Source organism: Martes martes (assembly GCF_963455335.1).
Source record: "Martes martes genome assembly, chromosome: 10".
NCBI lineage: Eukaryota > Metazoa > Chordata > Mammalia > Carnivora > Mustelidae > Martes > Martes martes.
The window spans coordinates 107,912,551-107,936,977 of record NC_137898.1 but is presented as its reverse complement, the minus strand read 5'-3'; the positions used below and the strand labels follow the sequence as shown (position 1 = coordinate 107,936,977).

Genomic DNA, 24,427 nt, shown 5'->3' with positions numbered 1-24,427 from the left:
ATGACAGAGGGCAGGGCAGGGCATCACAGGCCCAAGGACAGCTCAGCCAGGCTGCTGCTTGCTCCAATGAATGAAATGAGGCGGAAAAAAAAGCACCTGGATCATAGGTTTGCAACAGTGGCATCAATATCATCACTAAAATCCCTATAATTCCTTCTCTGAAAGGAACAGAAATGAATAAAGAAGTGAGAAAGGATAGAAGGGAGGGAGGGAGGGAGAGGGGAAGGGAAAAGGAAGGAAGGAAGGAAGGGGAGAAGGGAGGAGGGAAGAGGGAGGAGGGAAAGTCTCTCCCTCTAGTTTGGGTGCGAAGTATTGTCATAACGTGACCATTCCAAACAGATGTGACTCCTGTCCCCTGTTTTAAATCCTGTTTTAAATCCTAGCATCAGGGAACAGGATTCCCAGGCAGGAGTACCCCCTAAAAGCCTTCCACGGAGAGCGTGTGGTTGAGTGTGTAGGCATCACCATCCTCTTCCTCCAAAAGCAGCTTGTCGATGGTCAGGGAATTCATGGCTCTCCTGGGGTCCTCCATGTCCTGAAGGACCGGCTCGGGGATGGAGATGGGCAGCTGTACGAACTGGGGCCCAGGCAGGGCTGGGGCTGGAGGCTGGTACTGCAGGGTGGAGGTGGGCAGCGTGGACAGGGGCTGAGGCCACGGGAAATAGGTGAGAGGTGCCTGGTGCTCCGGGCCATCCAGCTGGGGCCCCACGGTGGGCGCAGCTGTGCTCCTCGTCTGTGATGGGGAAGACACAGGACCAAGGGTTAGCAAAGCGGGGGGGACCCACTTATCCTTGCCTGCCTTTGTCCTCACAGGGGTCTCTCCATCCCCCTTGCCTGCTGTCTCCCTCCAGGGGCTCTGTCTCTGCCTGCTCAGAGTCTCCCCCAAGGGAGAAGCCACACAGACTTCAGCTGGGTCCCTGACTCTGTCCCCCACTAGCTACGTCCTCGCTCATGCTCCCTCCCCAAGCATCCGTTTTCTCCTCTGTAGAGAGAGCTATGAATAAGGCTGATGCCATAGGGCCGAGCTGATTAGAGACACTTTTCCAGATTTTATTGAATATACATTCCATCCCAACTTCAGGTATACTAAAATGTGGGTGGGGGGACATGTACATCTTAAAAATCAGTGAAAACAAGCCTGTCCTGTGGCATAGTAACTGTGTCCCAAAAGTGGTCACTGTCCTGCCTAGACACAAAGACAGTCCCGGCCCCATACGGCAGCTCTGACATCCTGGGGTCCACCTGGGCCAACACAGCTCCACTCCCTTCCTTTGTGCTCTGAGCCAGACCTGGGTGCTGGGGAGGCACCACTCCGTTAGTAGACAAGACTTTCCTTAGAGGTTCCAGCACCTTCCATGTCCTCATCCTCCTCCGTCTCTGAGCTGGGCGCCCCCCTGGTTGTCCCAGGGCCATCTTCTCAGGTGCCCTGCAAATAGTGCCTCTCCCCTGTGCAGCAACCTGAGGTCAACCCTGCACGAGAGGCAGGGCCTGGATCCCTACTGTCTCCTACAACTGAGGAAACAGGTGGAAGAGGAAGGTCCCTGCATGAAACGATGTGAGCGAGGCCCAGATCTCCCCCTGCTGCCCCTAGTTCCCCCGTCCGGTTGCCGCTTCTGAGAGCAAGCCATTAGAGGTCACTTTAACGTGATGAGCTTATTTCAGTTTCCTGGGAATCTTGTGACAATGCAGATTTCGGTCCAGGGGGTCTGGGGTAGGGCCTGGGACTCTGCATGTCCAGTCAGATTCTTGGTGATGCCAGCATGGCTGGTCCAGGGGCTGCAGTGTGAGTAGCAAGTCTCTAGGGTATTTTCCTAGAGAATGCTGGAGCTGGGAATGGTCCCCGAGGCCTTCCAGCCTCCCAACAAAGCCTTACTGTTTCTAGTACTTCAAAAATGCACAGGGCAATCCTTCTTTTGAGTCATAAACCCATGCGGGTCACTGTGACAGCACGGTTTCTTGGCTCAGAGATGGAATTCCGTCAACCCAGTGGTACACAAGGTCTTATCTCCTGCTCCTCACGAGTGCTGACTGGTAACCTGAACCAGCTTTGATGAATTCGTTTACAAAGCAATAAAGCAAATAAATTATTTCTTAATAAATAGAGATACAGAGAGGCTTTCAAAGTAGGAGGTGGGGCTAATGAAAGATAAATAATGAAATCCTTGAGATACTTGGGACTGAAATGACTGGGACCAGTTAGATGGGCCCCCCTACCACCTCCACCCAAGGCTCCTGATATGGAAATGAGTTGCTTGGGAAAGGTGTTGAATTCACTCCTTCCTAACCAGCATCATGTAGGCCCCACAACTGGTTCACTGGGTAGCCAGGGGACATGGGGTAGGAGGGCTTCTGGGGGCCCTTGCCTGGATGGTGATGAAAAGGTGGGAGCGTCAGAATGATGCTGAGCCCTTGAAGGAGATGAGTGGGAGTCAGGGAACCCAAGCAAGCTCCCGTATCAATGTGGGCTTTGCAGCTACTCCTGAGTCTACCTGCCCCAGTCTTCCCTGACCTGAAGCTGGATACAGCTGTACCTGCAGGCCTCTTCTCCTCTCAACACTTGGGGGATTCCCATTCCTTTGGTCAAACAGGTACCACTCACGTAAAAGTATCTCTCGTACTTTCTTCATTCCTTTCCCATCTGGTACTTGGAGGCCGCACTCGGTTAATGTCACTGGCTGACCTTAGCCAATCATAATAACATTTATGGAGTGTTTTCTGTATGCCAGGGATGATGCTAAGTCCTCCATAAGTATCATCCCAGTTGATCCTGACATCAGCCCTCTTGTTAGTATTCCCAACTCACAGATGAGGACACCAAGGCTCAGAGAAATGAAGTCGCTCAGTCTCGGGTCTCATAGCTCCTAAGTGAAGGCACAGTGATACGAACCCAGGCAATCTGATGCTAGAGGCAGCTCTCAAAATGTTGCCCTGCGGGTGGGTCTGACTTCATCAGCAGTAGTTTTCTGTGGGGTCCCTGGGTGCCTCAGTCAGTTGAGCATCCAACTCAGTTTTGGCTCAGGTCTTGACCTCAGGGTCATGAGATCGAGCCCCGCTGAGCTCTGTGCTCCGAGAGGAGTCTGCTTGAGGACTCTCTCTCTCTCTCCCTCTACCCTTCCCTCCACTCACATGCGTGATCTCTCTCTGTCTCTAAAAATCTTTTTTTTTTTTTCCCAAAGATTTTATTCATTTATTTGACAGAGAGGGACCCAGTGAGAGAGGGAACATAGCAGGGGGAATGGGAGAGGGAGAAGCAGGCATCCCACCAAGTAGGGAGCCCGATGCGGGGCTCAATCCCAGGACCCTGTGATCATGACCTGAGCCGAAGGCAGACACTTAACGACTGAGCCACCCAGGCACCCCCCTAAAAATATCTTTTTAAAAAAAAAGGTAGTTTTCTGAAAAGTTGTGTCACCTGTTGTTTAGCCTCAAGCTCACCTGGAAAATCCCATTGCTAAGTGAACAATCACCCCCCACTCCAAGCTACCTGAATAGAAAGAGAACACGGACTCTGGTCCAAGGCCCCGTGCACACCTCCCTGATACCCCATTCACTGAAAACTTAAACTTCTAACCAAGACTTGCTGCTTTGGGGGCAACAGAGGAGATTGAGGGCAGAAAGGCTGGAGAACATCCCAACCCTGAGGTGCCTGAGGGACAACAAGTGTGGCCCTAAGCCTTCATTGTGGAAGCTCTTTTAGGTCACTGGGAACAGGAGCTGGCCTCCCTGCAGGACAGGGTGGGCTTGACGACTCCATTATCCTACAGATCAGTAGCAGGAATGATTGGGGTCAGGAAGTCAGCCCACGTTCCACGGGGGCCCTTGGCCTGGGTTGGTGCAGCCCTGCGCTTGTCAGACCTACCGTGACATTGGTGATGAGCGGCTGGGACGCGTAGGTCAGCACGGAGGAGGGCCCCACCACTGTGTAGCTCGGGCACATGGGCTGCACGTACATGTCCGCTGAGTAGGGGCAGCTGACAGCTTCGTGGGACACATATTCCGTGTAGGGTGTCCACGGGGCCAGGGGTTGGAGGGTCGCCGGGGCAGGCTGGGAGAGCCAGCCGGCACACAGGGCCCCCTCCTCGGTCACCGTGGAAGCAGAGACCTCCATGTCAAGGCAGGAAGGACCTGTGGGAAGAAGGAAATAGCAGAGCTGCAGGTGTCACCCGGACGGGCCTGCAGGATGTCCCCAGGGCTACGGGAGCGCTTACCCACTGTGGTGTAGGTCGCCAGGGGCTGATGGGGCAGCACCACCTAGAGGGAGAAGGGAAGACCCGGATCAGCTCTCAGCTATCTCCAACTGGCCCTCCTCCTTGGAAAACTTGCCTCGAGGAGCAAAACCCACCCACCAACCGTCACCCCGTACTTAGGGGGACTCATGTTTCCATTTAGCAAGAACCTGTGCACTTAGGGAACTGGCAGGGTCCTTTTCCCGTGGGGACCCTCCAGCCCCCTGCCCCCGGCTGAGCCAGGCAGCCCCTCCCCTTCCTCCTACTTTTACGGGGATCCCTGACTTGTTCCACTCCAGGTCTGCTCTTCGTCAGCCACACCATGGTAATGTGTCACCTGCCTGGCCTCAGAAAGCATCCCACAGTGCAGGGAAGCACGCTCCCATCCCACCCCGCGGAGCACGAAGCCACACATGCGTGTGCACACACACTGGCCGCGGTGGCCCGCTCACCGCCGTAGGTGTGACAGCCGCCCCGCTGCTCGCGTGGCCACGTTTCCTCCGGAGCAGTTCCTTCACCGGCTCCTTCACGCGGACGCCCTGGTATGGCCGGGGTGGGGCTGGGGCTTGTTCTGGAGCTGTGGCTGTGAAAAGCAATGTCACTGGTGCTCATGTCCCTCTGGGCCAAGCCCCCACCCCAGCGCACCCGCTGCCCTCAGCTGTACCTGAACACGGAGGACCCGCGAGACTTCCTGGACAGTTTCCCCCAGTATCGCCCCTCCTCCTGCCCCAAACTTTCTATGGCTCCTTTTCATCCCACCGATTAAGGCCTGCAAACTTCATGTGCAATGGATAGTCCTGGGCTGTGTTAGGTCAACCCGTTTTCTAACCACTTTGCACACGAAGTGCTACATACACCCTGACTCTGGCCGGGCGTGAACCCCGACTTCTCTTTGTGTTCCTTGCATGTCTCATGTCCTCGTCTTTTTTTTTTTTTAAGATTTTATTTATTTATTTGATAGACGGAGATCACAAGTAGGCAGAGAGGCAGGCAGAGAGAGGGGGAAGCAGACTCACTGCTGAGCAGAGAGCCCGATGTGGGGCTCGATCCCAGGACCCTGAGATCATGACCTGAGCTGAAGGCAGAGGCTTAACCCACTGAGCCACCCAGGCACCCCTCATATCCTCATCTTTACTTAAGATTTCCCATGGTCAGGATTCCTGCTTACACTTCTCAGCCTCCTGACCGGTCCTGGCTGAAGACCTAGCACAACCCTCCTGGGCGCCCACGGCTGCCCACAGAAGTGGCTTCCCCCTCCGGCCTCTTAGACCCATGTGGAGGTCAACATAGGGGGCGCTAGAGACTGGCCTAAGAGCAGGCACTCTAAGTCCCTATGGTACAGGCCTCAACGTCTGCCCCTGCCACGTTCTAGCTGTGTGACCCCATCAAGTTACTAACCCTCTCTGTGCGATTTCCTATAAAGGAATGTCATAAGGAGTCACTGGCCTAGTAAATGAGAAGCATAGTAGGTGCTTAGTATAAAATCAGGTGCAGAGTGAGCATTTAATAAGTTTGCAGTCTGCTGTATAATAACGAGTAACCCTTTCGTTGTACATTTCTTATGCCCCTAACTAGATTATGAACTTGTCAGGGTGAGCTATTATACCTTCTTTCTGGATACGCTCCCAGGTAGCATGTCCATAGTAAGCTCAGTAAGGTCTTTGTTGATTAATGGGTTGGATGGTGATTTGGAATGTGCTGCCCTTTAGAATGTGCCCAGACCTTTAGAATGGGCTGTGGTGAATGGTTCCTGGGGTTCTCTGCAGCCCGCAGGACAGAGATGCTGAGCCACATACTTGGGACCAGAAGGTGTCCAGCCTTGAGGCTGTGAGAAGGTTCGCTGTGCCTTTTGTCATCAAAGCTGGGAAGCCAAAGCACTGGGCTGGAACAGGGCACCTCCTGGCTAGGGAGAGCAAGCCAGCAGCAGTCATGGCTGGGAAGTGACCGTCTACCCACCCAGACGGCCCACAGTCTAGGGCCCCGGGCCTTTAAAGGGCAGGCTTGGGTCAGCCAAGAAGAGTGAGTACCACTGGCCCTGGGGACTCACATAGGGAGTCCATTATCATCCACCGATAAGGGCCCCAGGGACCTGGGCTCTGATCAAAAGCCTGAAAGCCTGGGTACCTATTAAACCCGGAACCACAGTGCGGCTCTGGCTGAACTTTGCTCGGTAAATACCCAGCTGATAAGAACCCAGGCCTGACCCAGCACCAGACCTCCAGCCATGCTCCACGCGCACACACAGCCTGACCTGGAAGCCTAGCGGGCAGAGAGAAGCAGCAGGAGAAGGGAAAGTGTGCGTGCAGAGCCCTAGAGACACACGATGCAGAGAACCCCTGACTCAGATGCGTGCAAGGTGGCTTCCTGACCTGGGCAAGCAGCAGAACTGACCAGGAAGGGATGCACAATGCGGTTACCCAGGTTCCCAGAGAGTTTTCATTTTGGGGGATGTTGACGTGGGCCTAGGAATCTATATTTTCAAAGTCCTTCAGATTCTGAAGCTCTGCTGGGTTAGAACCACTGATGATTCATCCCCGATCTCATACAAGAATCCCCCTCTAACTTCCTAATACACTGATTATCCTCTTCTTGATTCCCCCCTTGTAAGGGATCTCTGCTGATACTCATTCATTCTCTCAACGATCCTAGGGCACTAAGAACACATTACTGAACGGCACCACAGTGGGCCCTGCCTGCGTGCCTCTTGCATCTACTGGGGGAGACAGCAACGGAACAGCTGTGAGGACGTGTGAAATTGACACGGAGGCCAGAATGTGGAGCTGAGAGATGCAGCCTGGGGCCAGAGCCCCAGGACCGCCTGTGAGCTGGTATTCCTACCATCAGTATTAACAATGGACTCGAGAGCCAAAAATAACCTGGATTCAAATCGGGCTGTCACTTACAGGTGGAAAGGTCTCAGATGATTTTTTAACGCCCCTGGGCCTCGAGCATTCACGTCCCACAGTGGTGGCGAGGACTCACTGCCGTAACACAGGGGGTGCTCCCAAAGCCACGTCCACCTAGGTTATGGGTTCTCTTCCTTCCCCACCCCCAGCCACTTCCGCCTTCCCCTGGGGAGTGACACCATCTGGAAGCGCTTCCTACGGCTTGACCTGCCCCATGGTACAAGTACCATTTTTCCTTGCGTTTGCCTTCTGATGCTGCTCGCCATTCATGATCGTCTACAGCCTTCTCATCTGCGCAGTGAGGATCCTAAAGGTACGTGCCGGTTAGGGTAAATGCTTAACACAGAGCTTGCACTGAGGACGCATTAAATAAATGCGAGCTAGTATTATCATCCGTGTTGGTAGTAGCATCCCTTTCCAGCATCTGAAGACAGATACCAGGTCTCCTGGAGAGTCTGAATGAACATCCCATCCTTTCTGCTATTTCTTAATGACGTGTTCTGAATCCTTGTAACTCTCCCTCTGGGTGCCTCACCCCTGCATACGTTCCATGTGCCACTTCCCCTCCTGATCGTGGATGCCCAGCGTTGGCCCCAGAACCCACCCAGGTGGGGCCTGACGGCCCAGAGAACAGGGCCACCTGCCCTCCTACACTCTGCTCACTCATTCTCGGTCGCACACAGCCACATCGGCGTTGTTCACACCGATATCACTCAAGCTGTGTGCCCGCGATTGGGGTTCCAGCTCTCCTGAGGCACAGAGTACAGCCTGAGGCTGTACTTGGGAGAAACTTGGGAACAGGGTTATTTGGGGGTCTCAGCAGTGTGGTCACACTCCTGATTCAGCTGGGGGACAAGAAAGGCTCGATCCCACAGGCAGGCATCTCAGACCAGCTCAAAGACAGGTATGAAGCTAAACCCCTCTGATTTACATGTACACTTCTAGGGAAGGGCCCACAGGACTCCCGAGCCCACTCCCTCCCATGAAGTGGACACATCAAACACTTGGCTGCAAAGGTCCCAGCTGGGCATTTCCAGGATCTTGTCAAGTGTCAGCTTCCTGCCTCCTGTTGTTTTCGAATCAATGAACAAAGAGGGCTTGGGGGAGGTGCTGTGAGCAGAGGGTATCGGCCTCTGATGTCTGGACTTCCTCAGAACCCACAGTGTCAACAGGTGTGCCCAGCACAACGGCCATATGGAGACTAGTTTCTAAGTCCCCACCTCTTCCTGCTGCAGTCACAAAACTCCCACATCTCTCAAGGATCTCCTGCCTACCCACCTACAAGTCTACAACCTGCTGTCAGGGAATCCTGCAGCTGACAGCAAGTGTGCAGGCAGGAGCGAGGGTGCTTCCGACAGTGTCTTTGCAAAGTGGCCATGACCCATCGGAATCAGAAGCCCCAGGACAGTTCCCAAAGGAGCCCCATGGCCAAGTGTATTTGGAAAGCCAAAACTTGGAATCAGTTCCTTGCACACCGACCTTTGGGAAGCAACAATAAACGTTTCTAATTCTACAGTAAACACTGTACTCCCTACCACCACCAGCCTGAGGAGCCAGCCCACAGATACAAATTTGGAATAGGAAAAGAATTTTGTCTGAAATGATGATTGCTTTGCTTCAGGGCTTCTGGATCCCTGAGCTGAGCTAGCTTAAAGACAACTGAACTAGAATATTTAAAAGAAAAATTTTAAGATTCTTGAAATAACTTCTCAAAGTAATAATAAGAGGCAAAGAAAATAAACCAGAAGGTCAAAGTGATAATACACGCCCAGAGAGGATGAAAGCCCAGTGTCCCAGAGCAGAGTTGACCAGAGGTTTTAACAGCCCGTCATCAAACCGCAGCACCAGGTAGCGTGTCCTCCAAGACTGATGCCTCCTCACCATTTCTCCTGCGGTTTGAAGGCCCATTAAGTCTCCTGGGAGCATCCAAGTGTCCGCCACTGAGAAGAAGTCTTTCCACCTAAACGTCAGCCTCGCTAGGAATCTCCTTTATCACGGCGAGAAGTTCAGCCATGTTACCTTCCCACCACTGGAAGTCAGTCACCAGTGGAGTTTGGATGAAAAACAACAATTAAAAAAACCTCACTTACAGAAAAACCTATACATTTGGCCCCAGTGAGGGCTTCCCTTTTCCAAAACGAGCGACGAAAAAATCTGAAGGTACAAAAAGTCAGCAGATGACATTTCAGTTCCCCCTGCCACACACCCAGACACGCTCCACATCACAAAAATAAGAGCCCAGCAGCTGTTGCTCCTCTGGAGAGCACAGACCGTGACAGACCTGGCCGACTGGTCACTCTGCTTGTGCGTCTTTGCACTGAGCTGAGGGAAGGTATGGATCCTACTGATTTAAATAAATGTGGCCCTCCAGTTCCTTGAAGAAGGTATAATAAATATCACCGAGCACATATGCAAAATTGTCGGTACTTGTTTATTTAATGACCCCATGCAAACCACATTCACACCACAGTGAGGGAGCTACTCGGCTAAGGACATATGTCCCTCCTAATGGCTCCTAGTGGAGCCAACACCCAGGCATTTTCACTATAACTTCTCCAGGCAGCTTTCAGAGAGCCTCTTCAGCTGGGTGTTACCTAGAACAGCCTCCAAGATCCTCCGGAAAGAAGACCCTTCTCCTAGCCGCTGTCCTGTTGCAGGTTTCCCACGAACCACCAGGGCCCGGCAGTAAGTTGAACACCAGTTAAGATCACTGCTCTAAAGGCTAGTTGGGATTCAGGGTACAACCTGCATTTCTCTCCTCAGGGAGCCAGGAAGAGGCACCCATCCCACCCATCTTGACCATCTAGCGCACTGAAAGGGCTTTCCATTTATAACGGACTGGGTGAGCTCAAGCCTGGAGCCACACAAGACCATTTTGAAAGACAAAATCTTCCTATAGCCCAGAAGGACACATGACACACTGTGGATTCCTCCACGTAACCACAGTTAATATTATTCTCTTTTGCTGCTGAAACTTCAGTATTATTTAAAAAAAAAAAAAAATCGACTCTAAGGAGAAAAACAAATAATTTTCTCCTTACGTGTAGCAAAACCAAAAACAAATAATTGAGCACTAGGAATTCAAGCCTAGGGCTAACAAACTTGTCCTAGCTTCTAACTGGAAGCAAAGTCGTAAAATTGCTGACAATTTTCACTTTAATGTAAAGAAGTCTGTTTGTGTTCTTGGCCCAAGGAAGTTGAGGGCACCTGGAGAAGTTTAGCTCGGGTCGGCCAAAGGATTATCCACATCCTTAACTGAAAAACTAATGTGAGCATTCGTCTTCTGAAGGTCTCGGAGTTTTCAAATTTGTTCTTTGCGTTCGTGGACAATGGCTGATTTTTTTCCAGACAGGAAGAAAGAACTTGGGCTTTGGCCAAAGACCGGACTTGACACGCTACAGAAAGGCTCTCCCGTCCAATTTACACTAGATTGCAGTTTACTTTTTTTTTTAATGGAGGCCAACAAAGAAATCTCATATGCATGTAAATGCGGGCTTTCCATCCGGTAATGTTTAAACTGCAAAGGCTCTGCAGCCAGGAAGTATCACCACGTCACTCATATGTTCTAGCAATCTGGATAACACCCAGGGCAGAGTGGAAAAAGATAGCTCAACAAAAAAGTGCCTTTAAATGTGCTCAGAGGAATGGTGCCTGGGTGACTCGTCGGTTAAGGGTCTGACTCTTATTTTTGGTTCGTGTTGTGATCTCATGGGTCCTGAGATCGAGCCCCTGGACATCTCCATGCTCAGCAGGAAGTCCGCTTGAAGATTCCCTCCTCTGCCAATCTCCCCTTTTGCGCACGCACACTGGTGCACACGCACTCTCTCTATCAGATAAATAAACCTTAAAAAAAAAAATAAGGGTGTTCAGAAGATGCAAGAAAGTGGAACCTCAACTGAATTACAACTTGATGTTGCTTGTAAGACTGCTGGGCAGCCAAAAAGGAACAAGCCATGGGGTCTTGATATGTAGACTCGTATGTCTCCATCAGGAGAGCTCCAAGATGGCGGGTGATCCTAGACTCTCTGGTCTGATCAGAGAAGAGAAGGGGAAAGTGGTGACATTGTCCCCATCCTAAGAGCCCCAAGGAGCTCAGTGTCAACCATCATTTGATCAATCATCATTTGATTAGAACCATCGAGTGACTGATCTGCCGTGATCCCGGGTGGTCACTGGGAATGGATGGAGAAGCGCTACAGACCTGGGTGGGAACAACCTGAGAAAGAAGAGCTAGGGGAGGATCCTCGAGTACATCTGGGGTGACCACAGAGGCTTTTTCAGTCTTAGAACCACAGAGCCCCAGAGCACAAGGTCTAGGAGCCAAGCGATCCCTATTTAAGGGAAGTCCCAGCCAGCCTGGAATGGCCACCCAGGGTGGTCACACACTCCTCTCGGATTATGTTGGGTTTAAATAGCCAATTTGCTTATACCCCACTTGTATCCACCAAGTTTCCACTCCACAGCCTCAGGATTGCCTGGATTAATCGAGTGAGGTCAGCGAAAAGGCCGCTAGAACCAGAGCCTTCAGACTGTCTTCATGGGCACTGCTGCCAAGACAGCCTTCCCCCCAGGGGCTCTCAGTGCATTCCACACCATGTGTCCACCTCCCTCCAGACTTCCTGCAGAGTGAGCAGAGCACACAAGGCTCTTGGATTCCTCTCTCTACTCCTGGGGGTGTAGATTCCTCTCTCTACTCCTGGGGGGACAGTGTCCGTGTTCTGCCTCTTCTTTGTGTAGACTCAGGCATGGTGAATGCATGCATGCTGAAGGTCCCTGTGTTTCCTGGTCACGACCTTAACCCCCAGGAACTCAGCTTTGCACAATTTTCTATGACTGACACGAATGATTTCGTCTGAGGCCTCACCACAACTTCTGAAATAGGCAGGGGAGGTCTTCACCCTCCTTTCCACCGATGAGGAACACGATGCCCAGAGACGTTAAGTGGCTTACCCAAGTCCACACTCATAAATAGGTGTATCATCAGCTAAACTCAAGACCTCTGATTCCAAGCTCAGTTCCTCACCACCTGCCTGACCCCAGGCTGGGCAAGTCCATTTGTTTCTCTGGATAACCCCAGAGGTCAGTCACCAAATGTCCCCTGCCCCATTCTGACCCTCATTCCTCATGTCAGAGTCCGGGCTTGGACCACCCTGATCCCGTCTCCCTTGACTGCCAGTTTCCCCAAGAAATAGTATTTCCCATCCGAGAGAGGAAAAAGAAGTCAATGAGAAGGTTACCAGCAGTCTGCTCACATGAGTGACGAGAACTGAGAGACCTGAGCAATTCCCCGCAAAGTTTTATTTTTGGTACTTTTGACTGAAATGACAGTGGATAGGTCCACCTGAGAAACCAGCTGCATCTGCCCTTCTCTTACAGAAACTGGGGTCACCAGAGCAGAAAAGCCTCCCATCTGAGATACACTGACTCCCAGACTAGGGGACAAGACTCAGAGAGCCCTGGCAGAACATGCCCTGAACAAATACTGGCTAAGCAGAGTAAACCAGGTCCCTGCCATCGTGGAGCTCACCGTCTAGTCAAGTGGGGGATAGACATTAATTAAATAAATGCATCAGCAGACCTAGAATCACAAACCGTGACAGAGCTCTATCTGCCTCATGGCTCAAGGGTCCTGGCTGGCTGGGCTGGTTTCCACCTCCACTTGATTCAGTGAGACTTACATGAGCAGCAAGCAGGGGTTCCCCAGTCTGTGGGGGCTGCATAAAGAGGAGAGTACACAAGGCGCAGTCTCTCCACCCCCAATGCAGGGAGTCTGGTTTGGAGGGAGGCTCAACCCACACCGTGAATATAAGTCTTGCCCAACACATACAAAGTAGTTCCAGATGTTCAGGGTTCACCCCCAGCGTAGGGACCCTAAATGAACCCCAAAGATGTTTCACCAGCCGGTCCTTTCCTATCTTGGCCAATTAGCCCACTAGAGGAAGACCAGCCTAGGAACTCCAATTCCAAGATGGAAATTGGCTGGCTCCAAAGTTCTGTGCTGTCTCAAATCTAACTTCCTGAGATTCATATTTGTAGGAGCGTTCGAGTCAGGCTTCAACTGCTCTCAGGGAAGTAAGAACCCACCTCCATCTAAGGGTGGACTTATTTCAACTGGGAGTGGGGAGAAGCATTTAATGGAACTCTAAAATCCTTGGCGTTGAAAAGTGGTATGATGTTGTTGGGACTCAAGCAGACCTAGTTTGGAAAGCCTACTACGTAGCTTATCTCTGTGTGACCCCTGGCAAATCGCTTAGCAGGTATGTGCCTCAGTTTCCCTGTTTGCTAAATGAGAGTAATGATACCCATCTCATGGGATGATCGTGAGGATTGTTTGAAATTAACATAGTTAAGCACCTAGTATATAACGGGTACTCAGCAAACAGGTGTATTTCCTAGGATCTCAGCCTATCACTCATCAGAGAAGTAGCTAGCCCTGGTGGGATTCTAACTTGCCCTTGTCCTGCTATATCCTCATACTGAATTCCCTATCAACACACCCAGAGCCTTCTGCTACCAGCAAGGCCTGTCTCAGCCTGCCTTCATTGTGCTCTTAGAAGTCATCCCTCAGGCCTGGGCTTGGTGTCCCCAGGCAGCAGGACAGCCATGTTTAGGAAACAGGGGACCCATGATGGTGCAGAGAAACTAGGCAAGGACCTCATTTACAAACAAAACAAGCCTGGACAGGAGACATCAGAATCCTAGCACTGGTGTCTTACAGAGGTATCATGAACTGAGCAGAAGGACTTCTTTCTTTAGAAGCCAGCAGAGGAGTAGGTTTGGGGCAGAATTAAATTTTTAAAGGGCAACTCCAAGAAGGAGCAACTTAGAGATTTTTGAGAGGCAGAGTAAGACAGCATGCCTTTGTCCCTGACCTCAGATGTAGCCCCTCAGGGAACTTTTATGTATCTCCCAAAGGACAGGGACAGAGCCATGACTGAGGCCATAGTCATGGTACTTCTCCAAAGGCCTAGAAACCTAGGAGCACATATCCCATATGGGATGGAACATGGCAGTATACACGGGAAGGCTCTTTGGCAGTCAAGGAGGGAATTTTTATCGCCCATCCGAGTAAGGCAGAATTCTGGCTGACATATTGGGCATTGCCTTTACTTTATCAAGAGCAGCAGGAAAGAGACAGACTACACTAAGAGCAAAAGACCTTATTGGGGGTGAGCTCACCCTAAGGTGCCCACCCAAATTCTATAGCAAGTTAGCACCAGGGTGAGGACACTGAGCAAAGGAGACAGAATATCTTTCCTTATTAGATTAAGACCCAGAGCCTGAATCTAGAATTGCCAGTCTGATCGCGAACAGGAAAAACCTACGGTCAGGCAGCTGGATGAGAAGAAACGCACTTGTTTGTTCCTTGATTTAAACAATATCTAGTTTGGGATTTTCCATACCAAAGAGATTCTTAGTAAAGAAATCAACTTTTTCCTGATACCAATTCCTTGGAGGAAGGAGAAGACCCAGCACCAGCTCTATATTCGGGGTCAGATCTAAGTGCTCCGGCCCCAAGGCTTGTGGCGACCTGGGGCATAGACTCTGTGGGTGAAGTCAGCCCTCATGACTGATTCATGATGTAAGATAAAGTGCCAATCAAGATGAGCTTTTTTGCCAAGTCTCTGGGTACTAACCAATGGTCTCAGAATGTGGGGACATTTCCTCATGAAGGACCGTGAAGAAGTTGTTAGACTAGGAAGCCTGGGAAAGGAGTCACCAGGTCAATCTTTGAGGACCATACCCCTTTCTTTGTTCACAAGATACTGACATAGACTGAAAACCTCCACAGCTTCAAAGCTTTATGGAGCCCAGTACAACATGCTTCATGGTGACTCACTTTGCTCCAGGCGTGTGGTCTTGACCCCAGAAGCATTTAAACCAAGGACCTGTGACCGACTATCAGGGATCTGGCTGAAGGAGTAGAGGACTGGCCCGGGTCACGGTTGTCAAGCTGTGATCTAAAAACCCTGGAATACAGTGGAGGCACCTCTACTTGCCAGTAAAGAGAAGGAAGCAGGGGAGTCTGGGTGTCAGTGAGCAATCAGAGCTTCAATATCCCCCCCAAACTGCTCCATTTTTATTTTTGTATTGGAGTTCTACAGCAGGTTTGGCTTGAATGAAGACATTTGTGTCAAAAAATGTTGTAAACACCAGCCTAGACATCCTTGGGTTTCCTTCCCAATGCTCGTATGTTATGTCCTAACATGCCTCTTTGTCTCCCAAGATCTAAGCAAGAAGTCTAACTATCATTTATTCTTGAGTGTCTATATCCAATGCCATATGCTTCGGGGTACCGTCCCTGATTCCATCTTCCCCTCCCTCCTGCTGAAGACAATGTATGTCACTGCTTGATTTCTCTACTAAGAATAATTCCATTATCAGGTCGTTGCACACATGCATGGGACAACAGAGGGATGATCAATTTTCCTTCTATGCCTTTCTCTCCTGAATCAGTGTTGCCTTTATCCAGCATTAAAACTTGCTCCTGCTTTCAACTCTCTTTCCTCCCTTTTTTCCCTCTCTTTTCTATCTCCCCAACATTTAGCAGTCTTAGGGAAGTGGTAGCAATCTTTGTACACTTCCCATCTTCCTGTTAAATCTAAGAGTCTTTCTAGAGGATTAAAAAGTAATTCAGCTTTTCTTAAGGGTGGTCAAATCCTTTTTGGTCCCAACACCTGGTCTGAGAATGACTCTGGTTTATAATTCTTTGGCTGACGGCGCTTCCCAGAAAGTGATACTAATGAAACCATTACTAAGAAAGGCAGCACATTGCTGTTTCAGTTTTCGGTATCACTTGTGCTATTTCTTGCAAAATTCAAGGGTCAGTCTCCTGACACCTAGATTATAAACCTCAAGTCCAATCTTGTGAATTAAAAGAAAGCAAACACAGTTTGTCAGTCAGTACGAGCCTGCTGCCTTATGAGGCATGGTAGAAAATGGTGGCCCAAGTTCCCGGTTTGGTCCCAGAATGGCCATCTCAGCCATCAGCCTTAGCCCTGATCACAAACCCCACCATAAGTTACAAGACTGGAAATGTGTGCCCTGCCGTTTCACAAGAAATGCAGAACTCAGAGGCCGCACGAATCACCATCTATAATTAGCTGCATAAGTTTTATTCTCAGAGGTAGAGAGAGAGAGCGCGGGAAAATTAAGAATAGTAACTAATATTTATTATTGAGTGTTGACTTCATGCGAAGAGCAGTAGTAAACACCTACCACAGCCCCATGAAGCAAAGAAGTAGGAACTGTGGTCCTGTTACATATTTAGGAAGTGGCAGCAGAGTGAGGCAGAAGGGCTTGTCGGGGCCGTGCGACCAGTGAGGCCTGGGTCTAGTATTCAGACTCAGATCTGCCTGCCCCAGAGGCTCAGCTTTAAACCACTAACGGCACAGAAAGAACAGAGACGTCCTTCTGGTTCCAAATAAATCCCTGTTCTCTATATGTAGCTTTCCACACCACACCACTCACATGCACACACATGTGCACGTGTGCGAAGGGATAGTCTGACTCTTCCAAAGTCTAGACAGTTCAGAAGGAAGGAAGCACCGCAGAGGCCGAAGCCTTGAGGGGTCCCAGCTCAGGCTGCCAGACGGGCTGGGTTTGGGGGGAAAGATTCTAGGTTGCTCTCTCGCCTTCGAGCCCTCCCACCACAGCCGAAAAATCTGCGAAAGAGCCCAGTGGAGGAGGGAGAGACGCAGAGACCTTATTCCTTGCAGTGAGTAACGTGAAACGTCAGACCGAGTCTGGGCAGGAGGCCCCGGGACGCCCCAGCTGGCCACTTCATTGTTGCCGTTGGGTTTCCGCTCCTTTACCTGACGTGGGAGGCCTGTGCCTTCACCCGGAGCCCCCTCCCGCGCCCTTGGGGTGAGCCAAGGCCCACAGCAGAGACACGGGACAGCTTTGCGAGAGGATATTCAGGCTGACTCACTAACCTAACCTTCAAGCTTCCGTCTTGCCATCTGTGAAATGGAGCTTAGCCCAGAACCTACCTTGTGGAGCTTCTATGAGGATTAAAGGAGAGCATCCATCCCGAGTGTGGTACACACGGGCAGCTGCCGCACCCCACATCAGCCCTCACCTCTCTTACTACCAAGCCCCACGTTACGCGTGGGTGTCCGTGTACCCACGACACAATGACACGATCCTCCCCTGCAGATCCAAGCGGCCGTTAGATGTCGGCGGTCGTGGTGGGGTGGTGGGAGGTGTGACCTCCTTGCCTTTCTTTGCTCTTCTTCTTCCTTGTCCAAAACATGGATGTGTTGGCTGGAGCTAAAGTGGCAGCTACGAGACAACTTGGAGAGCAAGAGCCACGTGCCAAGGACAGCCGCCCAGAAAGACAGAAGTCTGCACGCAGTCCTGCCTGGCTTACTGGGGACTTCGGCGTGAGAGAACATGCACCGCTGTCTAGTTTAAATCCACCTTGTTTCGGGTCTCTTCACTAGCACCAAATGCAGTTAAACCAATGCAACAGATCACTCGGTGCCCTGTGGGGTGCCAAGTGAGTGCTCGTGCCCCACAGTTGGGATTGTCCCCATGGAAAGGATTGAAAGGGCTGGGCACACAGCCCTCAAAGGTGTATTAGAAGCCCTTCCCTGCAACTTCTAGGTCAGTAGTTCTCACCTTGGCTGCACATTCGAATTGCCTGGGAAGACTGGAAAATCTAATGCCCAGGGCTTTAATGAGAACCTTTGGGCTGGGACCTGGACATTCGTATTTTTTAAATTTCTCAGAGGACTCCAACCTGTCGCCACGGTTGAAAAGCACTGCTCTGTGCAGAGGGAGGCATGCTTTCTGTTAAAGTCTCGTGTTTGAAACTTGGATTTATTTTGTATAAGCCTTCATGAAAGCTCAGCAGTTATAGCTGGAAAAGAACTTGGGTCAAGTTCGATCTCCCTGCCTCTTAGCCACGTAAGGGCAATTCCCTTTCTACAGCCAGAATGCTGAAGCCCAGGGTGGCTAGGTGGTTTGCCGGGAGCCCTGCACCTAATAACCTGCACCTAATAACATTGGAAAGTAAACTCATGTCTCCCGCCTCCAAGAACAATGGTTTGTCCATAGCGTTACACAACCAGGACAAGAAGATTCTAGTAAAGGCCTCTCCATCCCTGGCAGGGCCGCTTGTATCAAACAATTGTTCTACAAAAATGAGAAAACTAGAACATCGATAAGTATTTCATAACTGTGAAACTTACGTTGATAATCAATCAGCCGACTTTGGTTTGGATGGGTCAAAGTCAAATTGGTGGACATAGTAGGAAAATAAACTTCTTTAGAAAGAAGTCAGAGGCGGGGGAAAGAAACTCATACCTTTATTTTGTAATGGAAAGGTTTAAAAGCAAAAATCCACAGAACTTCTAAGCAAATTAAATGAGCAGATTTTTAGCCAGTAAGTATAGACCACCTTAGTTCTTTTTTGTTCCTCACCACAGAACGGATTTGCAGATGGGAACTGGAAGAGAGATTTCCAAACTTCTGACTTGTGGAGAAAAACAAAGTCGGAGATAAGAGAAAAACACAGTTGGCATTTTCCTTTAGTAAATACAGGGAGAAGGAAGTAAAGTGTCCACCTTGAAAATTACTAATCTGTGTGCCTGGTAGATGTCATCCCTTATTTCACTTTCTTCTGGGCTTATGAGTCTGTGTCTGTCCTTTAGACTTTACTTGTCTTTATCAGCAAGAACCACTGAGTCAGTAAATAAACTCGGTGAGACGGAAAGATGCTTACGAAGGGGACAAAGGTTGTGACACATGATAGAAATGTGATCGGTGCTCCACAGAACCTGTATTACTTTTCCCTGAGTTTCTGCAAGAGATGGGGTTTCAGATATTACAGGGTTATTATAGGTTTTCCTTAGGTTTAACTGATTTTTTAGCTTTCCTACAAAAATTGGCTATTCAGTGGAACCCTGGAGTAAATCCCGAGTTCTACATTCGTGAGAATTTTGAGACCCTAATTGGTCTGTCTGGGAACCTCTGCTCCATTGACGTTGTCTGGGAGCAAAGGCACATCTGTGCTGTGAGAGTTCAACAGTTACTGTTTCGTGTTCCTGTCGCGTCTCCCTCCCCGCACACTGCAAGTGAGTGCTCATGCCCCAGAGCTGGGATTGTCCCCATGGAAAGGGTGGAAAGGTCTGGGCGCCACGTCTGCGGGACATCAAGACAAACAGCCAATTCAGAGAAAATCAGTCAGCCTGCCTTTCATGATCACGTTAAGTCTTTCCCTTACACAAATAACAACAATAAAAAGCAAGGTGTGATTCATTCATTTTCTAACAAATGTTAGAAATGTGTTGAGTTTATTGTACACAGTTCCATAGCTATTACAGAAGAAGTCAATCAGATCAAATTTTGGCTTTATGCAAATCATTTAATCAATGGACTACAAATTTTATCTCCCACTGGTGTTGGCCCTGTGCATAGGATACAGAGAAACCTAAGGAAATGAGCATGTAAAGTATGACCCAAGTCATACTTACTGTATACTTAGCCCAGAGGACAGTGAACTTTTTCTCTAACTGACCAGATAGTGAATATTCTTGGCTTTGTAGTCCATATATATATTCTCTGTGGCACCTACTCAGTGCTTCTGATGTAGCAAAAACAGCCCTGGGCAATATTCGAACAGAGAGATGGCCAAGTTCCAATACAATTTTATTTGCAAAAACGGGTGACGGGGCCAATTTGGCACTCAGACTGTGGTCTGCAGACCTCTGATTTAGACCCTTGGAACACCGTTTGAAAGATTCTATCACTCAAGAATATTTTGACCAGGCCTTTTTAACTGTTCCAACCAAAGCGTTTGGAAAAGCATAGACCGGAAGGAAGTTAGCAGAACTCTGATCCCTCCAGATGGGCACAGGAGACGTGCCGGACGATGGAAGGTGCACCCTCCCCACTATCCAAAGACTTGATGACACTACCACATTCCCTACTTTTGCTCCGAATAAAACCTAGTAAGGCAGGCATGAAAGCCTCCATTTTGCAGATCTTTTCAGAATCAGCTCAGAATGACTGAGCTGCAGAGCCAGCTTTCAAACCCAGACCTGTCTCACTCCATCGCTCCTGCCGCATCTACTGCACTGTGACCAGGTGGCCTGAACGGGGGCCTCTGGTTGGAGCGGCTGTGCCTTCACATCCACGCGGGGCTGCAGGACCAGGTCGGGACCCAGAAGGAGAATCTGCCGGCCAGTGAGGCAAAGCTCAGAACCACGAATGGGGCTCGCAGATTTCCACCTCTGTGTGCCAGCAGGTCTGAGCTGATCTGAATCAAAGTCAATGTTCACGTTCAGTCCACAAATGGGGATCCTGGGCCAGGTAGGGAGGAGGCAGCATTTACAAAGTGGGTGTTTTCTTAACCCTTTCCAGAACGCCATAGTACAGTCATTTCAGATCATGGCCCGAGGGTGTTTTCTCAAAAAAGAAAGTGACTTTTCAGCACTCTTGGCGTCTGATTTCAAACTGTGCCCTTCCACCAGGTGATTCTAAGTGGGCTGGTGATGCCTCCCTTTTTTACTGGTTCCCCACAGGATCCAGGCACCCAGGTCCCCTCAGTGCCCCTGGCCAAGGGTTTTACTTGGATCCTGGGTAAGGGGATGGGTCCAGTGCCCGGGCCCTTTCCTAATTTCTTTTAAGGTGCCAAAGGACAATTAAAGGGAATTTTGACGGTGTGCATCTGAATGTGTAGAACTATTCACCCCACTTATTCCACAGATGAGCTTACAACGTGGTCTCCCAAGGATGGAGTTTTGCTGGACCCAACTGGCGTCCAGGGTGTGAGCAGGAAACATGCCTCCAGCATCTCTTTTGAAACAAAACAAAACAAACAAACAAACAAACAAACAAAAAAAAAAACTGCTACTCTCTTCAGAGGAATTAAGGAAGGAAGAATGTAGTGCATAACCAAGAGTGGGGAACACGGTAGCTCATGAAGACAGGAACGCAGCCGGTATATCTCAGACATTGAGGGAAACCAAAGCCATCCATACCATTGCGGACCAGGGTAAGGTTGGTCTTACCAGGGTAAGGGTGGCTCTGAGGAATGGATATAATTTTTACCCCACTTTACCCATGTGAAACCTAAAGATTTAAAAAAAAAAAAAATAAAAAAGGAAAGTGACTTGCTCTGAATAAGTAGGAACCAGGGCAAAAGTTCCTCAAGAGCTCACATAAAACCCACCAATTCAGCTCTTAGGGTAAGGGCATACGGACACTTAGCAGCTTCCAGTAAAGACAGGCGAGCCCACCTGCCTTCAGCCCTGTAGCTGTCCCTGGGGCTGGCCGCTGTTCCTCTCTCCTTTAGGTAGCCACTGTGCCCTGCCCATGTCAGCGTATCTCTGATTCTCTTGGAAGGAGTCCATAGCTCTCAAGCCCAAATTAAAGTTCATCTCTTTTTATGAAAAAAAAAAAAAAATGCATCTTGCCAGTATCAAACAAAGAGACTTCACAGTCGGAGAAATTTTGAAATCGCTCCTCGGAATTATATATTAACAAGCTTAATTCCAGAGAATTTACACAAGAAATAAAGGAAACAATGAATTGGTGATAAAGTGGCTGTAAGCTACGTTTTAATCAGTGAAAGTATATTTTCAGAACTTGAAGGCCCCCAAGAGAATATCTTTTTCTAAAATAAAGAAACACTCCCCAATTTATCTTTTTCTGTAAATCTAGATTCTCTTACATTAAGTTTGCTTGAAGCAGGGTGTACATAAACTCATTAAGAGGCATTTTAAAGAGCTAAGCCCCTTTGAAGAGTCAGAGCAATTTTTTGGTAATATTTCATTCTTGAGGAAGTACAGAACCGAGCCCCCCAAACGTTCGACTCTCGTGAGGCTGTTGAGTTGACTTTGTTATTTCAAGAAAGGAATGTTGTAGATACTCTCTGTATGCTTTCAAATATTAATAACACGAGTCTCTGATCCCACATAATGGAAAATAAAGTTCACGGTTGTTCCATCCAACCCCAGGGATAAACACGAAGGTTAAAGATAAACCCGCTGCCCCCTTACACGGGGACACACCAGCCTTGCCCCAGAGCACAAAAGAAGAATGACAAGAGGCAGGGCAGCGGAGCGAGCCAAGACATGCCTGGCGAAGCCAACTTTCCACACGGCCCCAGGGCACTCGCAGCGACAAATCCTGCCCTCAGCAGAAAGCCAAGCAACCCAGAGAGAAACAGGCCCAAGGAGCGGCACCTCGAGTTCAAGAGCAGCTGTTTGCGAAAAATAAAGCCAGTCATGGAAAGGACTCCACGGCTTCCCCCTCTCGGCCCCAAACCGGTGTCACATTTGGCTTTTCACTGTGTGAATCATGAGCTGGCCTTTCCTCCGCGCGGTGATTCATGCCCCACAGCGGAGACACGATGAGCTGTCCCACCTTGGAACACTCGTTCGTTCCCCTCCAGCCTGGAAACTTAGCATCACCTCTGACAGGTTGGTTTCTCCATCGGGCTCCGTCGCCCACCTCACCCCTGAGCTGCCCCCCGCCCCCCGGCCGGGGACCCAGACCCCGGTGGCCTCCATCACGACCACATCCTCTCCGTCCGAGAAGTCCCAGGCTCGCTGGGGAGCTCCCGGCTCCTACCTGTGCTGACAGGGCTCTGACAGCCACGGCCGAACCACTTACGTTTTTGCCAGAGCATGGCCTGTGACAGGATGTTGCCTTTTCTCTTTGAAGCAGACAGTTTGGCTTCTTGAATGTGAGGCCTGGGTGTGCTTTCCTCCAGTGTAGCCACGGCTTTGCTCACAGGCTGTTTCCTCAGCTTTTTAAAGGCCCGAGTTCCCGCTGCGCGGGGGCCACCGCGTCATCACATCCTCCCACCTCAGGCACGGGCGCACTTTTTCTTCAGCAAGGCTGCCTGTCACCCCACTGTGTGCGCCTTCGGAGGCCCCCCGGCTACAGACCGCTGGACTCACGGAGCCAGCCAGCTGGATCCGAACAACAGCTCAACGCGCAAGGCCGTGGCCATCCAGACACGGCCCCAGAGTGCGGTGTGATGCGCGTGGGGAGGGTGAACGTGTCTGTGGGCGTGAGCTGTGTGAGCACGCGTGTCAGGTCTCGGGCCCCTCCACACCCATGATGAGCCCAAAAGACCCCTGGACACCTCTGGGTTTCCTGTGGTACCCGTTCAGCCTTCTCTACCACAGGCATGTCAGCAGGACTCGGTCCGCCATGGGCCCTGCTCAACAGGAAATGCAATTCCCAGGGGCCACTGGTTCTCAACACAGGAGGAAACACCTGTCGTCTCTTCAAGCCTCACTAAACAACCTCTTCATTCTTTTAATACTGCTTTTCTGTTTATTCCATTTTGAAACACAGTAGTCCCTCCCTTGTACCCCAGCCACTACCAAAATGGCGAAGCTTAATCATGCCTAAATATGGGGGATACTGGTTCCAGCGGTCATACGCCCGTGGAGAAAGAGGCCAACTCACTCGGGGAAGAGAGGAGAAGACACCCGTGCTCTTTAATGATACAGTATGAACAGGGCCTCCTTCCTAGTACCCAACCACCTGCTAGCACGAAGCTTCTCAAAGAAAAAGTAGTGAAGCTCACCACTTTATAGCAAATGGGGGTTAGGCTCCTTACCAGTTGGGAAGCTTTCTGCCACTGCATATCTGACTCCACATGCTCAGGCCCCAGTGACCCAATCATCTGACCCCCTGACTATGGCCCCCTAGCGCGGGCCCCCTTGCTGCTCTGCCCCCCACACTGCTTCAGAGCTGTCTGACACAACTCTGTCCACTAGAAACCAAGGCACACCCATCCACCCTGGCTCAGTCATAGGAGGGGTGAGTTCCCAGCAAGGCTGTGCCACTCACTGGCTGTGTTCTCTTCGCCAAGTCCTATAACTCTTGAGTCTCTGTTTCCTTGTTTATAAAATGAAGAAGCAGTTCTCTGAATGTCTCATGGGGTTCTTAAGAGGATGTGCAACCTCACTGGTCCTGCCTCACATTGTTCTGCGTTTTGTCCTATTTTTCCAAGTTCCACGAAATTAAGATGTTTTTCTTATTTATCTTGGTCTCTTCTCATGGCCTTGCATAATAATTTCCATGAAGCAGTAACAACTACTTACTAGGCACCAAGTACTGTGTGAAGCCTTGACTACATCATCTGATCGAGTTACCACAACTCTGTGAGGAAACTTCTGTCCATATGGTTCAGAGAAACAAATGCTCAGGAAATTTAATTGGCCCAATGTCACGGGGCTATTAGGTGATAGGCCGGCTATCAGACCCAAGTTCATCTTACTAGAGCTGGAGCTTTAAAGAATCACACTGACAGATACTTGTTAAGTT

At 50.0% G+C, this 24,427-nt stretch overlaps 1 protein-coding gene across 1 annotated transcript; it reads right to left on the bottom strand.

The window, feature by feature from the left end:
- Positions 1-418: 418 nt before the first annotated feature.
- On the bottom strand, positions 419-23,281 carry POU2AF1 (POU class 2 homeobox associating factor 1; the record flags this gene model as incomplete). The annotated part of the gene is made up of 7 exons (XM_080816400.1): positions 419-733; positions 3,860-4,125; positions 4,209-4,251; positions 4,679-4,809; positions 22,757-22,915; positions 23,047-23,164; positions 23,255-23,281. 7 exons carry the CDS (start codon positions 23,279-23,281, stop codon positions 419-421), a joined length of 1,059 nt encoding a protein of 352 aa, XP_080672526.1.
- Between the last annotated feature and the right edge of the window lie 1,146 nt (positions 23,282-24,427).